Raw genomic sequence first — 24316 nt, forward strand, 5'->3', positions numbered from 1 at the left:
ATATTCCACAGAAAATGTTTTTTTTGATGGCTGAAGACAAAATAAAACATATATAAACCCATACAGGGGTTCCCTTACCATCCCTACTAAAGTATAACACTGAAAATTATTCAGCTAAGAACTTCGCTACTCTAGAGCTTCAATAGGTGATTTAAAACTCATGAAATAGAACTCATGATGAAAGACAACATTAAATATAAAATTCAAAGAATCTAAATATTGCTTATGTAAACTGTGTATACCTAACAAAGAATTAAAAATAAATTCATTTCTGACTTTTCACTGTTGTTTCTATACTGAAGAGCTATGATAGTTTATTCTTTGGTGGGATAAGTTATTCTGATGGTCCTTTGTCCTTGTAATTCACAAAAATGGGATAAAAAACCAGGTTTAGGATGCTCAAAGATTATGGCTAAGGCACATTTTGCAATTAAAAAAAAAACTTGATTGAAATGATTCATTTGTGTAGTTTATTTGCTAATAGTCAAATTAGTAATTTTCAATCTGTATTGTAAATAAAATATTAATAAAATAACAAAACAAACAAATTTTCCTTAAGGAGACAGAAATAATAAAAATGGTTGGTTATAATATTTACTGTAAACATGTCCAACTGCATTATTTTCTTGCTATCTATATTCTTACAGTTTACTATGTTACTGCTGCTGCTACTGCTGCTAAGTCACTTCAGTCGTGTCCGACTCTGTGTGACCCCACAGACGGAAGCCCACCAGGCTCCCCTGTCCCTGGGATTCTCCAGGCAAGAACACTGGAGTGGGTTGCCATTTCCTTCTCCAAGTTACTGCACTTTTGTCTAAATCCTTAAAGATCTGTCCTCTAAAATCCATTCTCTAATGCTAATTTTGCAAGAAAACTGCCATTTACATTATTAATCTCATTAGTGCAATTTTCCTATAAATAAGAACAAAACATTTGGAGGATGCATACATAATGAGTGCTTGGTTACTATAGTAGCAAATGTCAGAGTAATTACTAAAAAAATGTCTAAAACTTTTGACACTTTGAAAAATCTAGTATACCATTAATCATAGTTTTCTACATTCTCTGGCAAGAAAAGTCACCACAAGTGGAAATTAAGATACCATTATGGAGATTATGAGGCAATTTTATTATGAATTCCTGATATATTCCACCCTTGCCTGTTCTTAACCTAAATGTAATTTAGCACTGCAAACCATCTGTGAAATGAAATTTACTTTAAAAGGCATAAATGTTACTAGTGTAAAAATAAAAAAAAAAATGTGTACCTCCAAAAAGAAGTCAAAGGCACTCATTAAGTTACTTGAATAAAAATGGAACTTGGCCAAGTTACCATGTGTTCTTGAAACTTCATGAGGTCTCATGGCTTGACTGAAAACCTGAAAGATCTTTTGATCCCCTTAAAAGTGGCTCCCAACCCAATTAATTTCTCTGGAAGAAACCTTTAAATAATTATTTCCACCTAACCCCTCTTCAAATGGACCCACTCAGTTGGCTCAGGTTTTACTGCGGTACTCAATCAATTCAAACAATCCAAGGCAAAGCGTTAATGTTGTTTGTCTAATTGTAAAATTAACATACACAGAATATAAGATTTGAACTGACACTGAAGAACTCAGTAACATATCTGTCTAAATTAAAAACCTACTGATTGATCAATTCATTTTATTTTAGTTATACTAGCACAGCGAGGCCCAGAAAGGCCATGGAGTTGCACACAGAATGCTCAGCACCAGCAGGGATAGCCACCACGGGCTGGTGGGTGCCGACTAGCACACGAGCCCCTGCCGCATCTGTATGATCTGTAGTAAGGCGGCCTGCACATCCTCATCCATGTGACCCTGTGGAGAAAGAGGGGAAGGGAGAAGTATTTTATGCCATCTTCATTCACACACAAATTCTTAAGACAAGGGGCTGTACAACAGGACCTTACTGGTTGTGATTCACCAAATGCTAAATCCTCACCATCGTGGTGACATTCTATTGGAAAACAGAGTAGAGCTCTATATAGAAAGAAGGACAATCAGTGTAAAAGTAGTGCACACCAGTGACTCTAAATGTCTAGTATCAGAAAACAGATGGACAAACTTCTTTCTCTTTACTAAAGGCTCAGATGATAGAGGCAGCCTAAGTTACAGATGAGCAAAGTAAAAGCTACTACAAGGAAGTTTCTTTTGCTTCTGCCAAGTTTTTTTTTTTTTTAATCAAAAAGTAATGAAAATTCCTATATGTATATTTTTTACATAAATAGGATCATATATATTATTTTGCAATTTGCCTTTCCACCTAATGTCACAGAAATCTTTTCCAAGTTATTGCTTACTTTTACTCATTCATTTATTGGACACACCATACGGCTTGCAGGATCCTAGTTCCCCAACCAGGGATCAAACCTGGGTCCATGGAAGTGAAAGCCAGAGTCTTAACCACTAGAAGTTCCTGCCTTAATTATTTTGAATTATTATATAATATTCCACTGTGTGTGTGTATTATGATTTCTTTATTCATTCTCTCAAAAATAGACATTTATGGAGTTTCCAATCTTTCACACCAGGTTTCTAGAGAAGAAATTGCTGGGTCAAAAAAGCAGGCTCAATTTTTAAATTTTGCTAAGTACTACAAAATTTCCCTCTAGGGATAATAACAAGCTACACTCCTACCAACAGGGTATAAGTGTCCATTTCCCACAATTCCCTGGCCAGTGCTACAGATTATCCTTTTGTTTAATATTTGCCAATCCCAGCAGTGAAAAATGGTACCTCCTTGTTTATTTCCCCTTTTACTAGTTATGTGGAGGTCTTTTCACATGAATGTTATCCGCTTATATTTAGAAAGAGACACTTTAAAGTTAAAATGATGGCAAGAGGTTGATTAAATGCAAGTCAATATGGTGGGCTTACAACAGCCACCCCCCTTCCCTTTTCCTTTGCTTGAGTACTTGAATGGATTTCAGCATAACACTTCATATTAATATAAAAAGTTTAGCTTCCAAAATCTGTTTCTGTAACAGCAGGATGTTTAAATTCCAAACATTAGCCATAGTTGACTAAACTGAATTTCTTAGTTAACTTTATGATGCCAGAAGGCAAGACTATTTCATATGCCAATTGCTTTTGTTATGTTTCATTAGGAGTCAGTAGAAAATAATTTTGAATTTCAGAAGCATACATGATAAAAAGTTGATAGGCTTGTTAGGTTTGCTGTCTTTCAGCATGCTGCTCCCCGCCTTGGCCAGTATTAGAGCAAGCAAGTTCACCCTCACTAACACAGAGCTTCTATACTTTTCTACTATTTTCCCTCCAAAGAACTCTTCATCCTGCTGCCCGTCAACAGTCTTCTCTAATAATTACAATAATAACAACTTTCAAATCCCAGCTTATCATCTACCTACTCAAAAGAAAGCAGCCAAAGAGACTTTACCATATTATTCGCCCTTTTCCATTGGTTTCCCCTTTATCTCCTACAGAAAAGGCAGGCCTTTTTATTTTAAGAAATTAATACTGTAAAAATTTCTTCCTTTTTATTTTACCAAGTTCTTTTTCTTAAAATGACCTTCTTTTTTTTTTCCAGTGTGGACACTTAAATTCCTAAACAATTTCTATTATATCTCACCTGCTATTGCTATTCTAACATTGCCTCGACTGTCTTCCCAAAAAATCTACCCTGAGAATTTTGCAGATGCTGATCGTGTTTCTACAGAGTATTAAGTATAAAACACTTCATATGTTAAACATATTTTTTAGTGTGATTTTTTAAATAGTTTTCTCATTACACCCCTCAAGAAGGCAATCTGTGGTCTTATGCTTCATTGAGATTAAGGCTCAATAAATAAACAGTACTGTTATTCTAACAGAACCTCTGTTTTCTTATATTATTATAATTCTGTACACACTTGTCACTTTTTTGGTGTTCTCTACATTTCAAAGAAACACTTCTGAGCTACCAAAAAACAGCGAAGTTCTTCCTACTCTCCTCTTTCAGCAACAGCCATGTGTGGATGTCAAGGCATTATCTCCAGCTAGCAGTACTAGTAATGTGTGCCGCCATCACATGTTGCCAAACTGTCTACACAAAATGAGTGACAAGCAGATGGAGACAACACTAAATTTAAGATGCTGTGTTGCCACACAGCTTTGTAAATTTCTCTGAAAGACATGGAACCCATGATTAAAAGAAACAATTATTTTAAAATAAGCATATGGGGATACAACTACTTAAACATCAATGACTTTCACATAAATTTACTAGAAAATAAGAAAAAAATTCTAAAATGATATCCTATCCAAAGGAGTAGTTCTACTTTACCTGTGCAGCACTAAGAAGGTGTGTCCGATAAATTGCAATTACTTCTTGGTGCTGTCTGTCGGCATCCTACAAGTGTGGAAAGATGGGGAAGTCAGACTATCAGCATTCATGTTTTCAAACACATGGAGGCTTGTAACAATGCTGTCCTCAGGCTTGATGCTTCTCAACAGTAGTATTATTAAAGTGCTCCTGCTATATTCTGATAACATAGCACCTTGGATTCACCAGATGCAAATTCCATAGCAAAACAGTACAAACTTTTCTAGAAAGTGTGGGAACATTCACAGTGAAAGCAATGCCACTCATCCTAGGTAATATGAATTTATTGCATTAGATCACATCTAATGCCATGAAATTATCCAGACACTTATTAACATATGCTTTAGATTATTGCAAAAACCTCCCATCTCATCACTTGTCTCTAGACTTTATTCCCTTTCATGCTACAGAGACTCAGGTAACTCTGTCCTCACATAACTTTTCACTCAAAAATCTTGGGTGACACCTCATTATCTAATATCTCATATCTGTAAGAGGGAACTGGAACTCATCAGCTTGATTTTCAACAGCCTCCACAACTGGGCCTCAAACACAGCTCCCAGGACTAGCCAGCCGAGAGCCCTTTTACTACCCTGAGGCACGCGTGCCACTTGATTCCATTTCCAGGCCGTGCTTCACACTGTTTCCTTTGCTCGAGCGAGGCTCTGTTTTCCTTTCACCTACCAAAACACCATCCATAGACAAGTTCAGCCGAGGTACTCCCTCCCTCTTTCAAACTAGCTCCTACCACATCAGTAACCTTTCCTTCCTGGCAATTCATATCACTTAGATCCCAGGACCGTATACTCAATTCTATATTTGATATTTCTGTCCCATTATTTTACTTTCGATGCATATATGTTTTGCCTAACTACCCAGAACCCTTGGGGACAGGGGCTGTATACTCCCTTTATCACTGACAGTGCTTAGCACAGGGTCATGAACATGATAAACAATAAACAAACATTTCTGAATACTGAAAAATCCACCACATCCTTTTGGTTAGATTCAAATCAGCAATATATCATCATTAATCTATAGGCCAGAGTGTTATAAAATGAACACTTTAAAAAATAACTTTCTTCTATTCAAAAACAACTCACAACAAATTCCTATAGATTAGAAAAATAGTACCCAACAATTTACATTGATTGGGCTACATTTTACTTAGCCTCACAGCTCATTCAACTAAAAAAAGGAAACAAGCAAACAATCAGTTCATATTATCCTATTCTAAGGATGAGAAAGCCAAGGATTAAGGGGAATGTATCATGTCACTCTCTTTTAAGTGGCAGGGCTTAGAACTGAGCTCCCAACTTCACCTTCTGAATCCAGATGTTTTCTTTTAATATATAAAGGAGATACATATCCACACAGGTATTTATGAATGTATACATATATATATATACACACACACACATACAAACAGATATTTCCTTTTAATATATAAGGATATAATGTAGAAAAACCATAAGAATGCCCACCTTTATTCATAAGGATAAAAGATTATTTTAAAAAGTGTGCTCTGGCGTGTCTAACTATTGTGATTCCATGAACTGTAGCCCACGAGGCACCTCTGTCCACGGAATTTTCCAGGCAAGAATACTACCGTAGGTTGCCATTTCCTACTCCAGGGGATCTCCCTGACCCAGGGATCAAACCCGGGTCTTCTGCGTCTCCTGCATCAGCAGGCAGGTTCTTTACCATTATGCCACCTGGGAAGCTTCCTTTAGTTTGAAAGTGAAAGTTGCTCAGTTGTATCCGACTCTTTGTGACCCCATGGACTATACCATCCATGGAATTCTCCAGGCCAGAATACTGGAGTGGGTAGCCTTTCCCTTCTCCAGGAAATCTTCCCCAACCCAAGGATCAAACCCAGGTCTCCCACATTGCAGGCAGATTCTTTACCAGCTGAGCCACAAGGAAAGCCCAAGAACAATGGAGTGGGCAGCCTATCCCTTCTCCAACAGATCTTCTTGACCCAGGAATCGAACAGGGGTCTCCTGCATTGCAGGTGGATTCTTTACCAACTGGGCTATCAGGGAAGAAGAGGACCAATATTTTAGAATCTGCAACAGCTGGAAAGCTATCAGATTTGGAGTAAGTCCCAGGATTAAATCTGAGCTGTACAACCTCAGGCATATTTTCGTCTTTGTTTCCTTAAGAATTAAACGGGGGGCTAAATAAAACCTTGGAGCACTGTGAAGAAGATCCAAGTTTACAGATCAAGTACTACACAAAATGCTTAGTATAGTGCCTGGTACATAAAAAGCACACAAAAATGATATCGTATCATTAGCATAAATAACTTCTAGCAAAAATGATTATATTATTGGATCTGAGCACAGCCACAAATTAATCTGATTTCTAAATAAGATATTACAAACAAGCAAAGGTGACCCTGCACATATCAGCATGAAGCCCTGCAGGTCCCAGGTACTCACCGCCAGCTGCTGCTGCAGGGACCTGACCTGCTGCTGCAGGCTGTCAATCAGCTGACTCTGCCTCTTGCTGGGACTCCCACTCCCATAGGTGAGCTGAGAAAGGCCATTGAGGGCCTGTTTTAATCTCTCCACATCATTGAGCAGTTCAGTTATCTTATGAAAAAAGAAAAAAATGTTGTGGGAGAAACACGTATTAGTCACCTATTCACTTGTAAGGAACATCTTTACACAGAGCTCATTCTCTGAGACACAAAATTTACCTTTATATACCAGAAAATTGAGAAATGAATACTGTCAAGATTGTTTCAACAGTATGTGCAGTATATGATTTCCTCCCAGTACAAGGAAAATCTTTCATAGTTGAGAAAATCAAGTAAAATCCTAATATATGTTTGGTATGTTGGTGTGCGTGCTAAGTCACTTCAGTCACGTCTGACGCTATGAAGAGTAGCCCGCCAGGCTCCTCTGTTCATGGGATTCTCCAGGCAAGAATACTGGAGTTGGTTGCCATGCCCTTCCCCAGGGGATCTTCCCGATCCAGGGATCAAACCTGTGTCTCTTACGTCTCTTGCATTGGCAGGCAAGCTCTTTACCACTAGTGCCACCTGGGAAGCTCCTTGGTATGCAGAATGTCCTTAATAAGTGGCAACAATTATAAGTGGAAATTAATAACTTGTTATTATAATTTCATATTATATTCATAACTGATTTCCAAACAAGGTGAGAGCACTAAAGTTCTAGATCATATGCGCAGACGTGTCAGAAGGTCAGTACTTGTACCACTCCACTGGGCTGAAGCTGGGGCTGTGTCACTGTATTCCGAGCACTAAACATAGCACCTGGCAGGTAGAAGGCATTTAATAATTATTTGAATGGGTAAAATAAAACTGCATTCAATCTCCCTGATTTCTCTTCCTAGTACATACTTCATTCAACTACCAGTTTTGAAAATGTTATTGAGCACCTGTTCTGTAAATTGTACAATGAGAATGAACAGTAAGAAGGAAAGATAAGTTATGAATATGCTCTTAAAAACTGGCTGGGAAGACCGCCCATATCATTCTGACGTGGTAATATATATGCTGTAAATGGATGTCAAAACCAAAACACAACATACATTTTAGAAGAGGAACCATTTTTACTGTAGGCCAGATCGGCCAATGAAGGCTTTAGGAAGGAGAGTTAAGTGATGATGTGGGCACTAGGGAATGTAGAGAATCTGAGCAGGTAGAAAGGAGGGACAAAGACATTCTGTCTAAAGGAAGATAAAATGTACAGTGAGTTGGAGGGCTCAATTTACTGGTATGAGTGAGTTTCAAGATTCTGGGAGGCTTCAAATTCTGGGAGGCTCTGCAGTGTCTTCAGCTTCTTGCAGCCCAGAAACATAGTTTAATTTTTTTCCTTTCCCATTCTTTATGTGCCCTAAAACCCCCGGGGTTTTGATTATTCATTTTTGAGGAAAGTGAATCTTGAGTCTCCCTATCTTTCCACAGTTCTTGGCTGAACCAGATGAGAAAACAAAAGGAAAACTGCTTTTGATTTCTGTTTGTGTAACTTTACCTTTTTCTCAACTCTGTTTTGTTTTTTTGTTTTTGGCATATTCATAGTCACACTAAAAAGGCGGCATTCAATGATCACTCTGTCAATACTTTGGTAAACCTGTCCTGTAGAATGCTACAGTAAAGAGTCCTATCGTACCCTGGCAGTTCTGCCCTGGGGTTGCCAACACCAAGCCATGTTTCCCTAAAGTATTATTATTACCTTATTATCTTTTGCTTCGATTTGTTTGGCTGATTCCTGTATTCTTCTCTGTAGCTCCGTGATGGTTGTTAAGGATTTGTCACATCGTTCCTGCTGATCTTTGATTTCCTGCTCAATGCTGAAATGGAGCAATTCCTTCTCATCTTTAGCAGACAGTTCCTTCTTTTTGGCATGCAAAACCTCCTCACATACTTCCTCATACTTCCTATTCAGATTGGCCAATTTTTCGTTTAAGTTGGAAATCTGTGTCTCCAAATCACTTTTCGTTGCTTTATATTTCGACAAATCAACCACCTCCCTAGTCTCTAATTTTTTTAATGCTTGTTTAGTATTCTGAATCTCAGACTGGAGTTTGGAGACCTCTTCGGTTTTGTTTTGGCTTTCTTCTTCCTTTTCTCTCAAGCTAGCTTTTATGATTCCAACTTCTTTCTCAAATGCTTCCTTAACCTGCAAATGCTCAGCCAGGGGCACAGAGGAGTTCTTCTGATTCTCCAGCATCTGCCGCAGTTGGGTCACTGTCTGCTGCTCTTTCTCATAACATCTCTGCTTAGTCTTCAGTTCTTCCTTGAGTGTCTCGATCGTACCACTAAGAGATTTTTTCAGGGACTCAACCTGCTCCAGCGGAACATGCTGCTTCTGCAAAAGAGTTTGTGCTGCAAGGATCTCAGAAGTCTGTTTGGCATTTTCCTCCATGAGCTTCTCTTTCTCCTTCTTTGCCTCTGTGTATTTCTGCAACAGGTCTTTTAACTGTCTGTTCAGCTCTTCTGTTTTTCTGCTTAATGCTCTTTCTGTTTCATGAGAATTCTCAACGAGAACATTCTTATCCTTTAGATCCTTCTGAAGAGTGAGGATCTCCTTCTTTAACTTGTCGTTCTCTTGCTTGTACTTCTTGGCCTCTTCTTCGCTGGTATGATACTTCTGTGTCTGCTGGGATAACTGTTCTTTTAGTTCTTTTTCAGTGGCTTTAAGTTTTCTCTCACACTCTTCCAAGCTGATGATAGGAGCGTATTTTAGCTTGATGCACTCCTGTATCGTGTCGAGTTCTCTCTTCTGGGCTGCAATCTCGGCATGCAGGGTTACAATCTCCTCCTGGCCTTTTCTGTAGTTAGCCAGTATTTCAGCGCTGTTGTCCTGGGCCGCCTTCATGGCCTTCCTTATGCCATTCACCTCTTCTTCGTGTTCTCTTAGGCTGATGTACTCAGCTTTTACCTGGTTCTGAGTGTTCTCCATATTTCTTTTTAATATTTCATTCTCATTTTTGATTTTCACAAATTCTTGATTTATATCTTCACACTTCTTCTTCACATCTACTAATTCTCTATTGGTTTTATCCAATGTGCTACTCAAGGCAGTTTTAATCTCTTCATGGGTTTTCACTGGCACAAACTGATGAGTCATGGTCTTTTTCAAATCATTGTTTTCAGACATGAGTGAACATATTTTCTCTTGGTCTTCACCACATTTTTTATTAAGTTCAGACAGCTGCTTCTTAAGTTCAGTGATACTGGATTTCAGAGCCATCATCTCTTTCTCGTGTCTCTCAGGAGGTATGAACACAGTTTCCAGGTGGCTGACATTCTTACTTAAACTGGCATTTTCCATAAGCAACTTCTCCATTTCCAACTTCTTCTCTGTATATTTGTGTGTCACATCTGAAAGCTTTTTATTCAAATCATCAACAATTACATCATGTGACTTTTTCATTTCTTCACTTACTTTTAAAGGGACGTAATGATTTTTCATTTCAGTTGTTAAGTTATGTACTTGCTGTGTAAGAAGCTTATTGTCCAGGCAGGTCTTTTCGATTTCCTTTTGTAACGCCTGATTTTTCGATGTTAACTCAGTGATCCTCTTCCCAAGTTCTCCTGACTTTTGCTCTAATCTGCTCCTGAGCTGCTCATGTTCTTCTGGTTTGATGTGCTGGGCCAGTTTGGCCTTCATATTCTCAAGTTCTCTCTTTAATGGTCTAATTTCATTAAGTGATCTTTCATATTCTCTTTCCACATCTATTAATTTTTTTGCCTTCTCGTTTACTTCATTTGATAACAAGCTCTTCATGTTTTCAAACTTCTCGGCTGGAACGGAAAGGGCCAGCCTGGCTGCCAAGTCCTTTGCCTGGCCTTCCGCCTCAGCGAGCTTCCTCCCTCTCCTCTCCCGCTCCAGCTCACACATGCTCAGCTCCTTCTGCAGTCGCTTATTCTCCTCCATCAGCTTGCCCTCATCTCTCTTGAACTCTTCAACCAACATTTCATTTTGTTTGATTTGGTTTCTCAGCTTCCCCACTTCTGCGGACGCACCTTCATATTTCACTTTCATGTCTTTCAACTGGTCCTTCAGTTCCTCCGTCAGTCTGTGGTTCCCAGCAGCTGCATCACTGGTCAGGTGCTCTTTCAAGGCGAGAAAATGTGTCTGCATTTGTTTCACTTTGCCTTCTGACTCATACATTCTCTTCTGCACGTCTTTCAAGGCATCTTCTAGTTGCTTTATCTGCTCATCTGAATCCTCTTTCACCCTTTCACATTCCAATGCTAAGGCTTTGCACTCCGCCACCTTGTGAGCCAGTTCATTTTGGAGTTTGAGTCTGTCTTGTTTTGCTGAATCACAGAAAGTTCTCATTGCTTCTAATTCTTTCTTTAAAATTTCATTTTCCGAATATGAGGCTTGATTAGGTAAGGCTAGCTCCAGTGGTCTTAACATAGATCGGCTTTGCATATGGACTGGCATGCCTGTGGAAGTACACTGCAAAAATAACAGTAACACAATATAATATCAATCCCAAAAGCCTAAAGAAGACACTTATTTACCAAACTTATAAGGTTGCCACATCATCAGTAGCCAAAGGGTTTCCAGGCTAGGCTAGTATATTAGAAAAATATAGTAGTACTGATTTTTAAGGTAAGAAAAACAGTTCTAGGTATGATTTCCTTGATGCAGTGACATTTTGAAAGCCTGATCACTTTACATGTATTTCTGGCAGACCAAAGAAGGAAACAGTTGTGGCCTCAGGGGACTTTTTTCTCTTTCTCTTTTCATAATATCTACCAATGAATGTCAACTGATCAAAATACATTTACTATTTCTATGTTTTACAGTACGTGATCTGCTTAGAACTTCAAATTCTGAAGAAAGTCATCAGAGCCCTTGAGTAAAAATAAGGGTTTTGCAATTTTAAATCTGCAAATAATTTTATAGAATGATATATTATTATCTAATAACATATATTGACCTCTGAGTTCCCTCAATGAACTCCAGTGTAATGTTTAAACTATAAAAATAATACCAAAATAAACCCAGCTAGTATAAGAATCAAGAGAATGATATTAATCAATTCACAAAATATAAACATGTTTTCTTCTTTCAAACAAAATGAAATTAGAATTTAGCATACGCTCTTACTACAAAATTGAATCAACATCTTGTTTCTTCTATTAAATGCTGACAAAAAGAAGTATAATTTAAGTTCTCACTGAAATATTCCATAAGTACCAGAACACAGAACATATAACCATGAAATAGTAAATTTAACTATTTCTATTTTTCCCTATCCACCCTATTACAGTAAGGGCTCTTTTAAAGTACTGATAAAAGCCATGTGCTGTGAGTATGTCCCACTATTTTAATAGGCAGGTTTTACTGCTGTTCACTTCAATTAACACTGCCTTCCCATTGATGAAGAAGAAAACCATGCTGTGCTTAGTCGCTCAGTCGTGTCTGATTCTTTGCAATTCTATGGACTGTGGCCTGCCAGGCTCTTCTGTCTATGGGATTCTCTAGGCAAAAAATACTAGAGTGGGTTGCCATTTCCTGCTCCGGGGGAATCTTCCCAACCCAGGGATCAAAACCATGTCTCCTGCATTGACAGGTGGATTCTTTACTACTGAGCCACCTGGGAAACCCAAAGAAGAAAATTAACAACATGGAATAATTTCTCAGCCTCAGTCTGCTTTCAACTTACCAATTATCTTTAGACTAAGACTATTATAATTCACCAACAAATTACTTACACAGCTTCACAATTTCCATACTTTATTTTACTACAATCATTTATCTTATCTTCTTAAATACTATTCAGCAAATTGACATCCATTCTCTCAACCTAGATCTTAGAAGTTTCCAACTAGAGTGACCCTAGATATCACATAGGCTAATTCACTCTGCCCACGGATGATGAAGTTATATATATAAAACCTTTAAAAGCCCAAATATTTATCAGTTCAGCAGTTCATAGAGGGTATTAGCAAGGCAAACCTTGTATCCACTGGAAACTAGAAGTGAAGAGCAGTTAAGTAACAGAATTAGACAACACTCCCTCTTGGAAGCTTTATTTTGAGGTAAATTTCCCAAATATAGAATACACATTTGAATTCAAGGAATCTCAAAGTCAAAACGAATGCCTTTTGAATTAGTCAGACCTGTCTCCCCTGTAAATGGGCAAATATGAAGAGTTGGCCAACTGCTGTTAAAGAATAGAGGCCTACTATCAAAGACAATGAAACTGTAATTCAAATCTTTTAAGTCACTGTCACCAAAAATACTCTGCTGCTGCTAAGTCGCTTCAGTCATGTCCGACTCTGTGCGACCCCATAGATGGCAGCCCACCAGGCTCTGCCATCCCTGGGATTCTCCAGGCAAGAACACTGTAGTGGGTTGCGATTTCCTTCTCCAATGAAAGTGAAAAGTGAAAGTGAAGTCGCTCAGTCCTGTCCGACTAGTAGCGACCCCCTGGACTGTAGCCCACCAGGCTCCTCTGTCCATGGGATTTTCTAGGCAACAGTACTGGAGTGGCTTGCCATTGCCTTCACCGAGGGCACTAAACAGCGTATCTGCTTCTATTAAACTCAAGACCACAAGACCAATTTTTCTTTGATAATGAAAATTCAATGTATAGATGATAAATAAACAATGCTGCTTTCCTCTTTTTAAAAAGGCACACATTTTTAATAAATATTTTTTAAAATAAAACATTACCTGTGAGTCTGTCATGTACATTTGACCTTGTTTAAGAAGCATATCTTCTTTCCCTAAATAAATCCAAATAAAGGATACCTTAAATATCCATACCAAAGAAGGCTAGGCATTAATTTGGTGTTATTATCTCCTTTATTATTCATATAAAAAAGAAGCATGAGTTACAAATAAAATTATCCTGTTCTAAAATGGCCATATTTTTACTTATTTTTCTACACACATAAGGAAAGTATGTATATTCTTTTGAATAGATACGAAGTTGGCTTTTAGAATTATGTAAAACTGTTAGACTAAATAAGTTAAATGATTATTATAAAATATGTATATTATAGTCAAAATAAAAATGGCATCATTTGTAATTTATAGGATAAATATTATAACTGTTCTTAGCTAAGGAATAATTTAATATTCAATAGGAAGCAAAAAATTAGACTTTATAGAGAAACTTTAAAATTGGAGAATAAACACAATGAAGATTAATTATGTAAAGTCTTAAAATAATAAAGAAGTATTTATGAAACATCTAAATAATTCTAAAATGCATACCTGCATGAGGCTATATCCAAAGATTTTTCCAAATCAGAAAACTATGTTTACATCTCTTTCAATAAAGAGCAAGTCCCAAATATCACAGGTTAAATGTCTTAACAATCAATATGCAAATCTGGTAATTTGTACAATACTCAATTTAAAAATTTAGGTCCTAAGGAAAATCAGAGCCTTAGTGATTACCAGATTTTCTAAGAGACTATCAGTTCAGTTCAGTTCAGTTCAGTCGCTCAGTCGTGTCCGACTCTCCGCGACCCCATGAATCACAGCACGCCTATAGGAGTCATTTTAACCTCTTCCCTGTGCCATGCTGAGGTATAAGATACAAGTAGTTGATGAAGTTTTGCAGCAGGAGTATCATATATAGTCAGACAAAATAAAGAGGCATAAACAATCTTTTTTGTTTAAACTGGGTGAACTGTAATGATAATCTATACTTTTATACTTACTGAAATGACTTCCTGATCCTAAATGATCACTCTGAAATCAGAAGAATACATTAAAACATTTTAGATGAATACTGCTTCAATTTTGTTAAATTCTGTATCTATTTTAGCTCTAAATGATACAGTCATAAAACCACATTTTCAACATTCCTTGTTTCTCCTGGGTATTAGTCCACTGGAACTCACAAAAAGGCAAAGCACAATTAGTGAGATCAGTTGGGAATAAACTACTTCAACTAAGCATTTTAATAAAAGCAGACAAGTATTTCAAGAAAAAAACTTTGTTCAAAAGAAAAGCAAGCTCCAAATGAACTGAAACAACTTTGAACACATACTCTCTGCTGCTTCTTTACCTCAAAAGGAAGGAAATGCCACATTCACACCAAGAAATCAATTTACTATATCATGGTTGGGGAGCAGAAACTTCACCTTATCAGCTATGAAACATTAGCCTAACCCTTTATTCAGATTTATAAAATACCAATTACCTTTGAAGGTAACAGAGACAGAGAGCAGGAAATAAAACTGAGGCAAAGAGCTGCATATAGTTCATAATAAAGGAGACGGGGACGACAGAGAATGAGATGGCTGGATGGCATTACCAGCTCGATGGACATGAGTCTGAGTGAACTCCGGGAGTTGGTGATGGACAGGGAGGCCTGGCGTGCTGTGATTCATGGGGTCGCAAAGAGTTGGACACGACTGAGCGACTGAATTGAACTGAACTGAAATCCACCAATGCCTCAGTTAGGAAAAGGAGAATAATAGAGAAAATTTAGATACTCTGAGTTAAAGTAAGTATTGGATTACTTGGATTGCTCCCTATCCCAAGTAAGCCAAGTACAAAGAACCTAACAGAAATTAAAATACTATACTGTCAAGAGTAAAGATATGCAGATGTACATCATGTTTCTATATTTGTCTATATTCATACTAATGGCTGTGTGTCAAACTCTGATAAGTGACCATGATAAAAATGGCCCACAGTTCAATAACTAATGTCAAACTAATACTTATTGCCCCAAGGGTATGGAAAAAGATCTGTAAACTTAGGTAAGCTCTTTGTTCTAAATAATATTTAATATTAGAATCTGTAATAGGTAGTAAATGGGCTTATACATGTATGGGTGAAGGGAGGCCATGGCATTTTAGAAATTCGGAAAACTTAAGTTTGGACTTATTACCTTGCCTTGATGATTCAAATGACAACAAAGGCATGAGTTACAACATAAAATTAGCCTTGTTCTAAAATATCCATGTTTCCCAAACTTGCTCTATAAAAATAAGGAAAATGTCTACATATTAAGTACCACACAGTTGCACTCATCTCACACGCTAGTAAAGTAATGCTCAAAATTCTCCAAGCCAGGTTTCAACAATACATGAACCATGAACTTCCAGATGTTCAAGCTGGTTTTGGAAAAGGCAGAGGAACCAGAGATCAAATTGTCAACATCCAATGGGTCATCAAATAAGCAAGAGAGTTTCAGAAAAACATCTATTTCTGCTTTATTGAGTACGCCAAAGTGTTTTGACTGTGTGGATCACAACAAACTGTGGAAAATTCTTCAAGAGATGGGAATACCAGATCACCTGACCTGCCTCCTGAGAAATCTGTATGTAGGACAGGAAGAAACAGTCAGAACTGGACATGGAACAACAGGCTGGTTCCAAACAGGAAAAGGAGTACATCAAGGCCTATTGCCTATTTAACTTATAGGCAGAGTACATCATGAGAAATGCTGGGCTGGATGAAGCACAAGCTGGAATCAGATTGCCAGGAGAAATATCAATAACCTCAGATTGCAGATGACACCACCCTTATGGCAGAAAGTGAAGAACTAAAGAGCCTCTTGATGAAAGTGAAGGAGGAGAATGAAAAAGTTGACTTAAAGCTCAACATTCAGAAAACTAAGATCATGGCATCTGGTCCCATCACTTCATGGCAAATAGATGGGGAAACAATGGAAACAGTGGCAGACTTTATTTTGGGGGGCTCCAAAATCACTGCAGATGGTGACTGCAGCCATAAAATTAAAAGACGTTTGCTCCTTGGAAGAAAAGCTATGACTAACCTAGACAGTATATTAAAAAGCAGAGATATTACTTTGCCAACCAAGGTCTGTCTAGTCAAGGCTATGGCTTTTCCAGTGGTCATGTATGGATGTGAGAGTTGGACTATAAAGAAAGCTGAGTGCCGAAGAATTGATGCATTTGAACTGTGGTGCTGGAAAAGACTCTTGAGAGTCCCTTGGACTGCAAGGAGATCCAACCAGTCCATCCTAAAGGAGATCAGTCTTGAGTGTTCACTGGAAGCACTGATGTTGAAGCTGAAACTCAATACTTTGGCCACCTGATGCGAAGAGCTGACTCACTGGAAAAGACCCTGATGCTGGGAAAGATCGAGGGCAGGAGGAGAAGGGGATGACAGAAGATGAGATGGTTAAATGGCATCACCAACTCAATGGACATGAGTTTGGGTAAACTCCGGGAGTTGGTGATGGACAGGGAGGCCTCCTGGCATGCTGTAATCCATGGGGTTGCAAAGAGTTGGACATGACTGAGCAACTGAACTGAACTGAACTAAGTATTACACATAATACAGCAATGCTGGTGGCAGTTTATGAAGACTTTCAAGTGAGATGAGATAGCAGTGGATATTCCATATTACAAATTATGATTCCTTAGTTTTTAATAACAGCTTTCATAAACACTGGGTCACAAATAAAGTAGACCTTATAATTTTCTCTTGGATGGTTAAAAATCATTTCTAGCATAAAAATTCATTTGATACTGAATGCAAAAACTTATAAAATAGGATGTATAATAAGATTCCATCTGATGAATTCGTGTATGTAACAAAAGTAATGTACAAAGAAGGGGCTTCCCAGGTGGCTCAGTGGTAGAGAATCCTCCAGTCAATGCCAGAGACACAGGACACACGGGTTTAACCCCTGGGTTGGAAAGATCCCCTGGAGGTGGAAATGGCACCTCACTCCAGTATTCTTGCCTGGAAAACGCCATTAACAGGGGAGCCTGGTGGGTTGCAGTCCATGGGAGTCGCAGAGTCGGACCCGACTTAAGAGACTGAGCACGCACACACATACATGTACAAAGAAAGGTTTGAAAGGATGGTCAGGTGCTAAGAATGCCGAATCAGCACAGATGAGTACCAGCCTTGTATCATCATAGATTAGCTGTGTCTAGTTCTGCACTTCATTAAAAAGGAATAATGCAGTATACGCTCTTGGCATCTGATTTCTTTCATGAAACATTTTATCTGTGAGTTTCATCCTTGTCTTTATATTCTTTTTCAGAGCAGTACCTATTCTTTTTTTTTTTTTAATTTACAAAGAAAAAATTGACTTTTGTTATGTGTTTTGGCGTTATATCTCACAATAAAGATAAAAGACTCACATCAAATCAGCTACTCTCTTCAGCAACCCCAGTGCTGAACAATATTTATAAAAATATGTATTATGGCCTTGCAAAACACATCTATACAGTTCCAGGTCTGGAGAGTGGTCACCCTTGGTGCACGGAGCATGAGGAGGCTTCTGGATAAAGGTGATGTGCTATTTCCTGATCTGGGAGGCTTGATTTGTGAAATTTGTGAAAATCCTTCAACTTGTCCACTTTAACATGTACTTTTTAACGTATATTGTATTTTGATTAAAAGTTTTTAGAAAAACATAGTCCTGGAAAAACTAAGAGCTAACTGAGCCAACAAAAGATAAGCATATGATCTGAGCCTTATTAACACACTACCCTTACCAAACAAGTTTGTACATGCACAAGGCTCTTTCTGAGATAATCCTGGAATTACCACTATTCATTTAAATGATGCTTTTTATAACACCATCAGAATCATTGTAATTTTACAGGTAAAAGTATGACGTCTTGAAATGGTAAAAATGGACAAAGAGGAAGGTTGGGGAAGAGAAACTGGAACTGAAATAAATGTTGGTTTAGTCAATTTCAATTATTTCATTTAACCTTTATGACAACTCCATGGGAAAAGGGACAATCACCCCAATTTTGCCAAAGCAGCAAAAAGCTCACAGATTTTAAATGAATCACCTGAGGCCACACTATAAAAGAGAGAGTGATAATTCAAATTCAAGTCTGACTTCAAGCCCTTTACCACTTCCATTGTAAGTTACACAAAATACTTTATTTAAGCTTTCTGTACCTCAAAATACTTAAATCTACTTTTCAGAGCCTCAATAGTTCTTAGGCTTTCTTCATGTTGCTTTTCTTTGGCTGCCAAAAGGGACTTCAGCTTTTCTTTCTGAAATGAAAAGGAATAAATACAGCACAAAATCATACTGTGCTTGAAATACATGTGCATGAAATGTATTACAGAAAATGTGCATTAGAATTACTCTGAGGACTATCGTTAATGAATTCTCTAACCTGGTAGATTTTTTAACTATTAGTCAAACTTCATACCAATATACTAATAATATATAAAATATACAAACAACATTATGAAAAATTCAAATTTCTGTTTAAGTCATATTATTTTCAGACATTTTCTTTATAATGCTTAGAATTTTATATCTTTTCATGACAAGTCTCATGGTAAATGAGACAATCAGAGGAGTGAACAAAATGCCTACAATAACCCACGCCACTATTCTCAAAACATAATTTTACAGTCACACATAGGTTTTGTTTTTCCCTTTGAACAATTAACCAAAAAAGGAATTCTGTCTCCATCTCAATTTAGGACTTAAAACTTCTACTGTAATAACTCCTCTTCAATTTACATAATATTTTATAGCTTTAAAGTAAAACTTAATCATCCTACCTCACTTTCCAGATCATCAGCCACCATTACTTCCTAAATTTAAAAAGAAGAAGAAATATATTTTCACTCCTGTAAGTTTATTTTAAGAAGCACGAGCTTGGCAAATATCTTTTAAAAAGACGTGCATGTCATTAAGCTTGGGGTCAAGCATGTGAGAAGAAAATGCCTGTGCCACCACTTCTGTGCTCTCCACTGTCAGTCATTCATCTCACTAACCTTGTTCACAAGCACTTTACACTCTTCTGACAACCTATCAATTCCTTACAACTCTTACTTGCTCTTCCTCCTCACTCTGTCCATTCCTTCCTCTCCAATCCCACAACTCCAGTGTTATCACCAGAGACCAACAGTGTTCTCTGTTCTTAGATGTGACATTAAGTTTCACGTAAAGGTGAAAGATATAACTTTCCTCAAGGGCAATGACCTGATTTTACGTCCTTTAGCATCTGGCACCATGACCTGCTGGGAGGGTTTGATCGTTAACAATTTGTTATTGACAACGATGATGACTCACAGTAAAATAGTTCTGGATGTTTTTGGTATCATGCAGATTATTTACCTCATTCAGCTGTAGCTGTAAACCATTGACTTTATCCAATAATATTCTCTGTTCCTGCTGAATTTTTCTCAGTCTCTCTTTTAGATCTTCATTTTCAATCTCCAGATCCTTCAACAGTAAAGATAACAGGTGCTAGACCAACTTTAAAGGAGCAACTCTTATGGAAGAAATTTCTAAAAGCAGTTCACTATCATAAATATATACCAACAGCTTTAAGTATAAAGATACAATAATTTCAGTGACATTTAAATAACAAAATCTATACATGAGAAATAATGTAGAAAATTACAGTCCTATGATAACTAATAAACACAACTATATATAAGACAGTAAATCATGACTCTAATAAATAAGAAATAAAAGAATCATCTAGAAATAGAAAATAGTAGAAGAATATGTCATTTCAACTTTTGCCAAACACCTCTCAGATTAATGAGCTTAAAAAAGTGAAGAATATTCTTACAGTTTGTTAACCTAATCATCATTTCAGTGCTCTGATAAAACATCTAAGGCATAGTTCACTTTCTTAACACTACATAGTAAACTATGAAATCCTCCCAAAATGCTTTTGTTTCATTGTACAGAAATGGTTATTCAACTTATATTTTAATGGTATTTGTCACAAAGTAAACCATTTAATTATGGCTCATCTTCCAATACTACCCAAATAATAATTATTTTTTGAACACTTTAATGAACACAAAAGGTAAAACTACTGTGTGGATAACAAAAATTCTTTTTAGTCAAAACTTTAAAATTTAAGAAAATGTTCAGATTTTGTTTTATTCACAGTGATAATCATTTTGTCATTATAATTAATTTTCGGAAATAGAAATGTATGATTTATCACCTAAAACAGATATATTTAAATCAACCAAGTTATATAAAGTTATTTACTTCCTAATGTATATTAAAACAATACTTCCTGTAAGATAATACTGACACAAACATTCATATCAAAAGTCAATTCTTTTAGAAGGAATTATGCAAGAAATAGAATCACAAAACCTAACAAGCTTCTCTTCCTGCCCTTACTTATCCACACCACTTCCCAGTTTTGCTTCCTTTCTTGTCCCAAACCTCACTACAAACAACACTGAAATTCTCTGCAAAGGAAGATACAAATGTTTTTCTTTTTACCTGAATGTTTTGCTGCTCCCTCTGATTTGACTTCATATTTACTTCATCTAGCATCTGAGAGAAATTTCGCTTTGGTAAAACATGAAAACACAGATTAGCAAGTGTGAGAATAAAGAAAAGCTCATTTTCCTCTATAGGAAATATACCCAATTAGTGATTTTCAGCTTATCCAAGTTTTAATTTTCCTGTACAAAACACAAGGTGGCAGTGTTTCCACTTAAAACTCCAAATGGAAAAAACATTTAACAATACAGGTTTTAAATGAATCAAATATAGTCTATTTTTAAATACTAAAAAATAAAAGAATTTAAAATCTGTTATCAACTATTTATTTTCACCAAAGTCACAAAATTTTAAAAAGAATTTATACTAGAGGCAAAACTCAAGTTATACTGAAAAGCATCAACTACTATTCCCAAAACAAGGGAACTGGTGTTTAAAAAGAGAAGGGAGAGTTATATTAATATTGAAAGAAAATATGGAAATTATTTCTTTGAGTACGGATGAAATAAAATATCAAAAGGTGTGATAAGAAAGAGACAGACAATGCAGTGACGAAAGCTACATGAAAGACTTCTGAATGACTTGGCTGGTATGATCTGTTTCTGTACACTTACTGCTTCGAAACTTTATTCCAGTTTAGAGATTTCCTTTATTAAAAACACAACACAATCATTAAACAAGAGAGAAAATAACCTTTTTTGCCCAAATTGATCTGTAAATCTGCACAATAATTTGAGAGCTAAAAAACCAAATAAAAAAGTAACTGCGTTAATTCTCTAAGGTAATTACGTTTTGCATTATTTGTTGCATTTTGTTTAATCAAGTGTTTAAACTATCATTCCAATGAGCTTGGATTTGAAATCAGAGGGGGAAAAGTTCCCATTAAGATGATACTTCGTATCCACAATTTGGCCCAAACTACATTTCTAGCTTCACTGCTTCTACCAAAGATCTGTTCTCATGTGGAATCTGACCAGTCACATCATACCATGTTCTGCCCTTGCCTTCCCTTCTGGTCCATGGTTCCTGTCCCTCTGTCCCTCTAACTGCCCTTGGACATGTTAGACACATTCCCTCATCAGCGGCTTGGTACTTGCCATTCCCTCTGCCCTTGAGGCTTCACCCACAGAGGCCCTGCCTGGCTCCCTCTTCACTTCCTTCAGACCTCTGTTGGAATGTCACTTCCTGACCACATCATCTAAAATAGCTTCCTGCCCTCTGTCTCTGCCTCCCCTCATCCTGTTCTGCTGGTCTTCAAAACATCTCCTAGGATACTAAATACCTATTTGTTTATTATTCATCTCTCTCACTAGGCTGGGCGCTCCATGAGTGCAGGGACTTTGAACACTGATATCCCCAGCACTTAGAACAGTAATGGGCATAAAGTAAGAAACTGAATACATCTTATTTTTAAACCATAGGCTTCTTGGTAACAAGGATTACATGTCCTTTAGTACAGAAACAAATCCTATTTATAACAGCTATTATAAAATGTATTTAATAAATAACTGAAATAAGTTTCATTGTTCTTAGTAGAATATTAATTCCATGAATTCATTTAGATAACTTATTCATTAAGACAACACTCCCATATTAATATTCAATAATTCTTTCTTTTAAATACTGTATATTTCAGAATCATTTTTCTCTGAATCTGGGTGAGATGACTGGTACAGTTATAAAAGTGTACATTTTATTTCCCTCTACCCCAACTTAGGTTATCTAAGGAGACAGCTGCTCCAGATGGAAAAAAAGTGACAGTAGGCATGACCCATGCATGGACATATTACTTAATTCTGATGGACTGAAAGGGCAGCATGCTTTCATATAGCTTTCAGATTCAGGTGTGGGCTAGAGAAATGATGCACAATGATGACAGGATGGCTGAGAAGGTACCTGATTACTTTCTCTTCAGGGTTTGGAAGTGTTCAGGTCCTTCTCACTAGAGAAAAGCTGAAAGCCTGGAAGGGAACAGCCAGCAGAAGAGGACAGTTGCCTACACTAGCTGTGGGCAAGATGGTTATAGTGCGTAAAGCAACCCCATTTGTTTTAACTCAGAGAATAGGGGAAATAATTAGACATCTACTGAGACACCAAACCAGGGTTAAGTAGTGATTTGATAATAAAGTTAGTGCAAGGGATGAATTACTTCATGTACTGTGTTTTTTTAAAAGTCAGTGTGAAAGTTGCTCAGTTGTGTCCGACTCTTTGCAACCCTATGGACTATACAGTCCATGGAGTTCTCCAGGCCAGAATACTGGAGTGGGTAGCCTTTCCCTTCTCCAGGGGATCTTCCCATCCCAGGGATCAAACCCAGGTCTCCCATATTGCTGGAGGATTCTTTACCAGCTGAGCCACAAGGGAAGCCCCTTTTAAAGTCAAGTCCTCATTAAACTAAATACACACAGCAAAAAAGAAAATCAAAATGTTAACAGTGGCATTGAAATCACATATATAATCTTCTTTGAATTGTTTTCTTCACTTCTTATTGCACTGAAAGAATTTTCCCACTTCAGGATATATTTGGTTCTGTTACTAAGTGAGAACAGAAAACTGTCTATGGTCTGCCAGACTAATAGTCATCATCAAAGAATCTCAACAAGGTGCAATATTTCACACTTGAAAGGGCTGGATGTTCAAGACCAGCGATCAGGAGGTTGCTTATTGCCCAATGAATGGATACATTCATTGTAATTAAGACCCACTGTCTCAAGCTGAGTGACAGTATCTGTATAAAGCCTCAGGATCTCATGACCTAGGTTCTACATGGGCATGATTAACTGAGAAGAAAGAACAACATGAATTTAAACTCGAAACAGTTAAACATAACCATTAAACAGGTTTGCTAAACACTTTACTTAAATTGTACAATATACATAATTTTTAACCTGTTGTAAAGATGGTCCTTTCTTCCAAAGTTCTCTCCCTGAAGATTTAAAGAGAGGGAAAGAGAGGAGAAAGGAACAGTGAGACAGAAGGTTAACTCAGGTAGATTTCCATTCCCTAACTATATAATTAAGTCAATATTAAAGAAATAAATTTCTAAGTTTCTTTATAGATTACTACTTTACAGTTAAAACAATAGTGAAACATCACTTTTGCCTATCTAATTGGTAAAGTATTTTTTTCCTATGATAACATCCATGTAATATTCAATGCTAGGGAGAGGAGGGAGGTGAAAAATGCAAAACTGAAAACACTCCTAAATGAGAAGGCAACTTGTTGATATATATCAAAAGCTTAAAGAAATGTGCATAACCTGAAATCACCTGACTCAATTTCTAGGAAG

The 24316-nt window shown here is 37.1% G+C and overlaps 1 protein-coding gene across 3 annotated transcripts in view; it reads right to left on the reverse strand.

Moving 5' to 3' along the window:
• Positions 1-453: 453 nt before the first annotated feature.
• The window catches only part of UACA (uveal autoantigen with coiled-coil domains and ankyrin repeats), an 87645-nt gene continuing 63782 nt past the window's right edge, over positions 454-24316 (reverse strand). For all 3 annotated transcript variants that reach the window (XM_055437312.2, XM_055437313.2, XM_055437314.2), the window contains exons 9-19: positions 23916-23953; positions 21025-21093; positions 19885-19992; positions 19326-19358; positions 18705-18803; positions 14516-14546; positions 13518-13570; positions 8550-11288; positions 6789-6941; positions 4306-4371; positions 454-1841 (exon numbers count right to left, since the gene is read on the reverse strand). In XM_055437312.2, coding sequence (XP_055293287.2) covers positions 1770-1841; positions 4306-4371; positions 6789-6941; positions 8550-11288; positions 13518-13570; positions 14516-14546; positions 18705-18803; positions 19326-19358; positions 19885-19992; positions 21025-21093; positions 23916-23953 — 3461 coding nt within the window. In that variant the 3' untranslated portion in view covers positions 454-1769. The remainder of the gene's footprint in view (positions 1842-4305; positions 4372-6788; positions 6942-8549; positions 11289-13517; positions 13571-14515; positions 14547-18704; positions 18804-19325; positions 19359-19884; positions 19993-21024; positions 21094-23915; positions 23954-24316) is intronic.

The sequence above is a fragment of the Moschus berezovskii genome, chromosome 9, assembly GCF_049115385.1.
Source record: "Moschus berezovskii isolate FMDL1 chromosome 9, NW_MosBer_1.0, whole genome shotgun sequence".
Lineage (NCBI taxonomy): Eukaryota > Metazoa > Chordata > Mammalia > Artiodactyla > Moschidae > Moschus > Moschus berezovskii.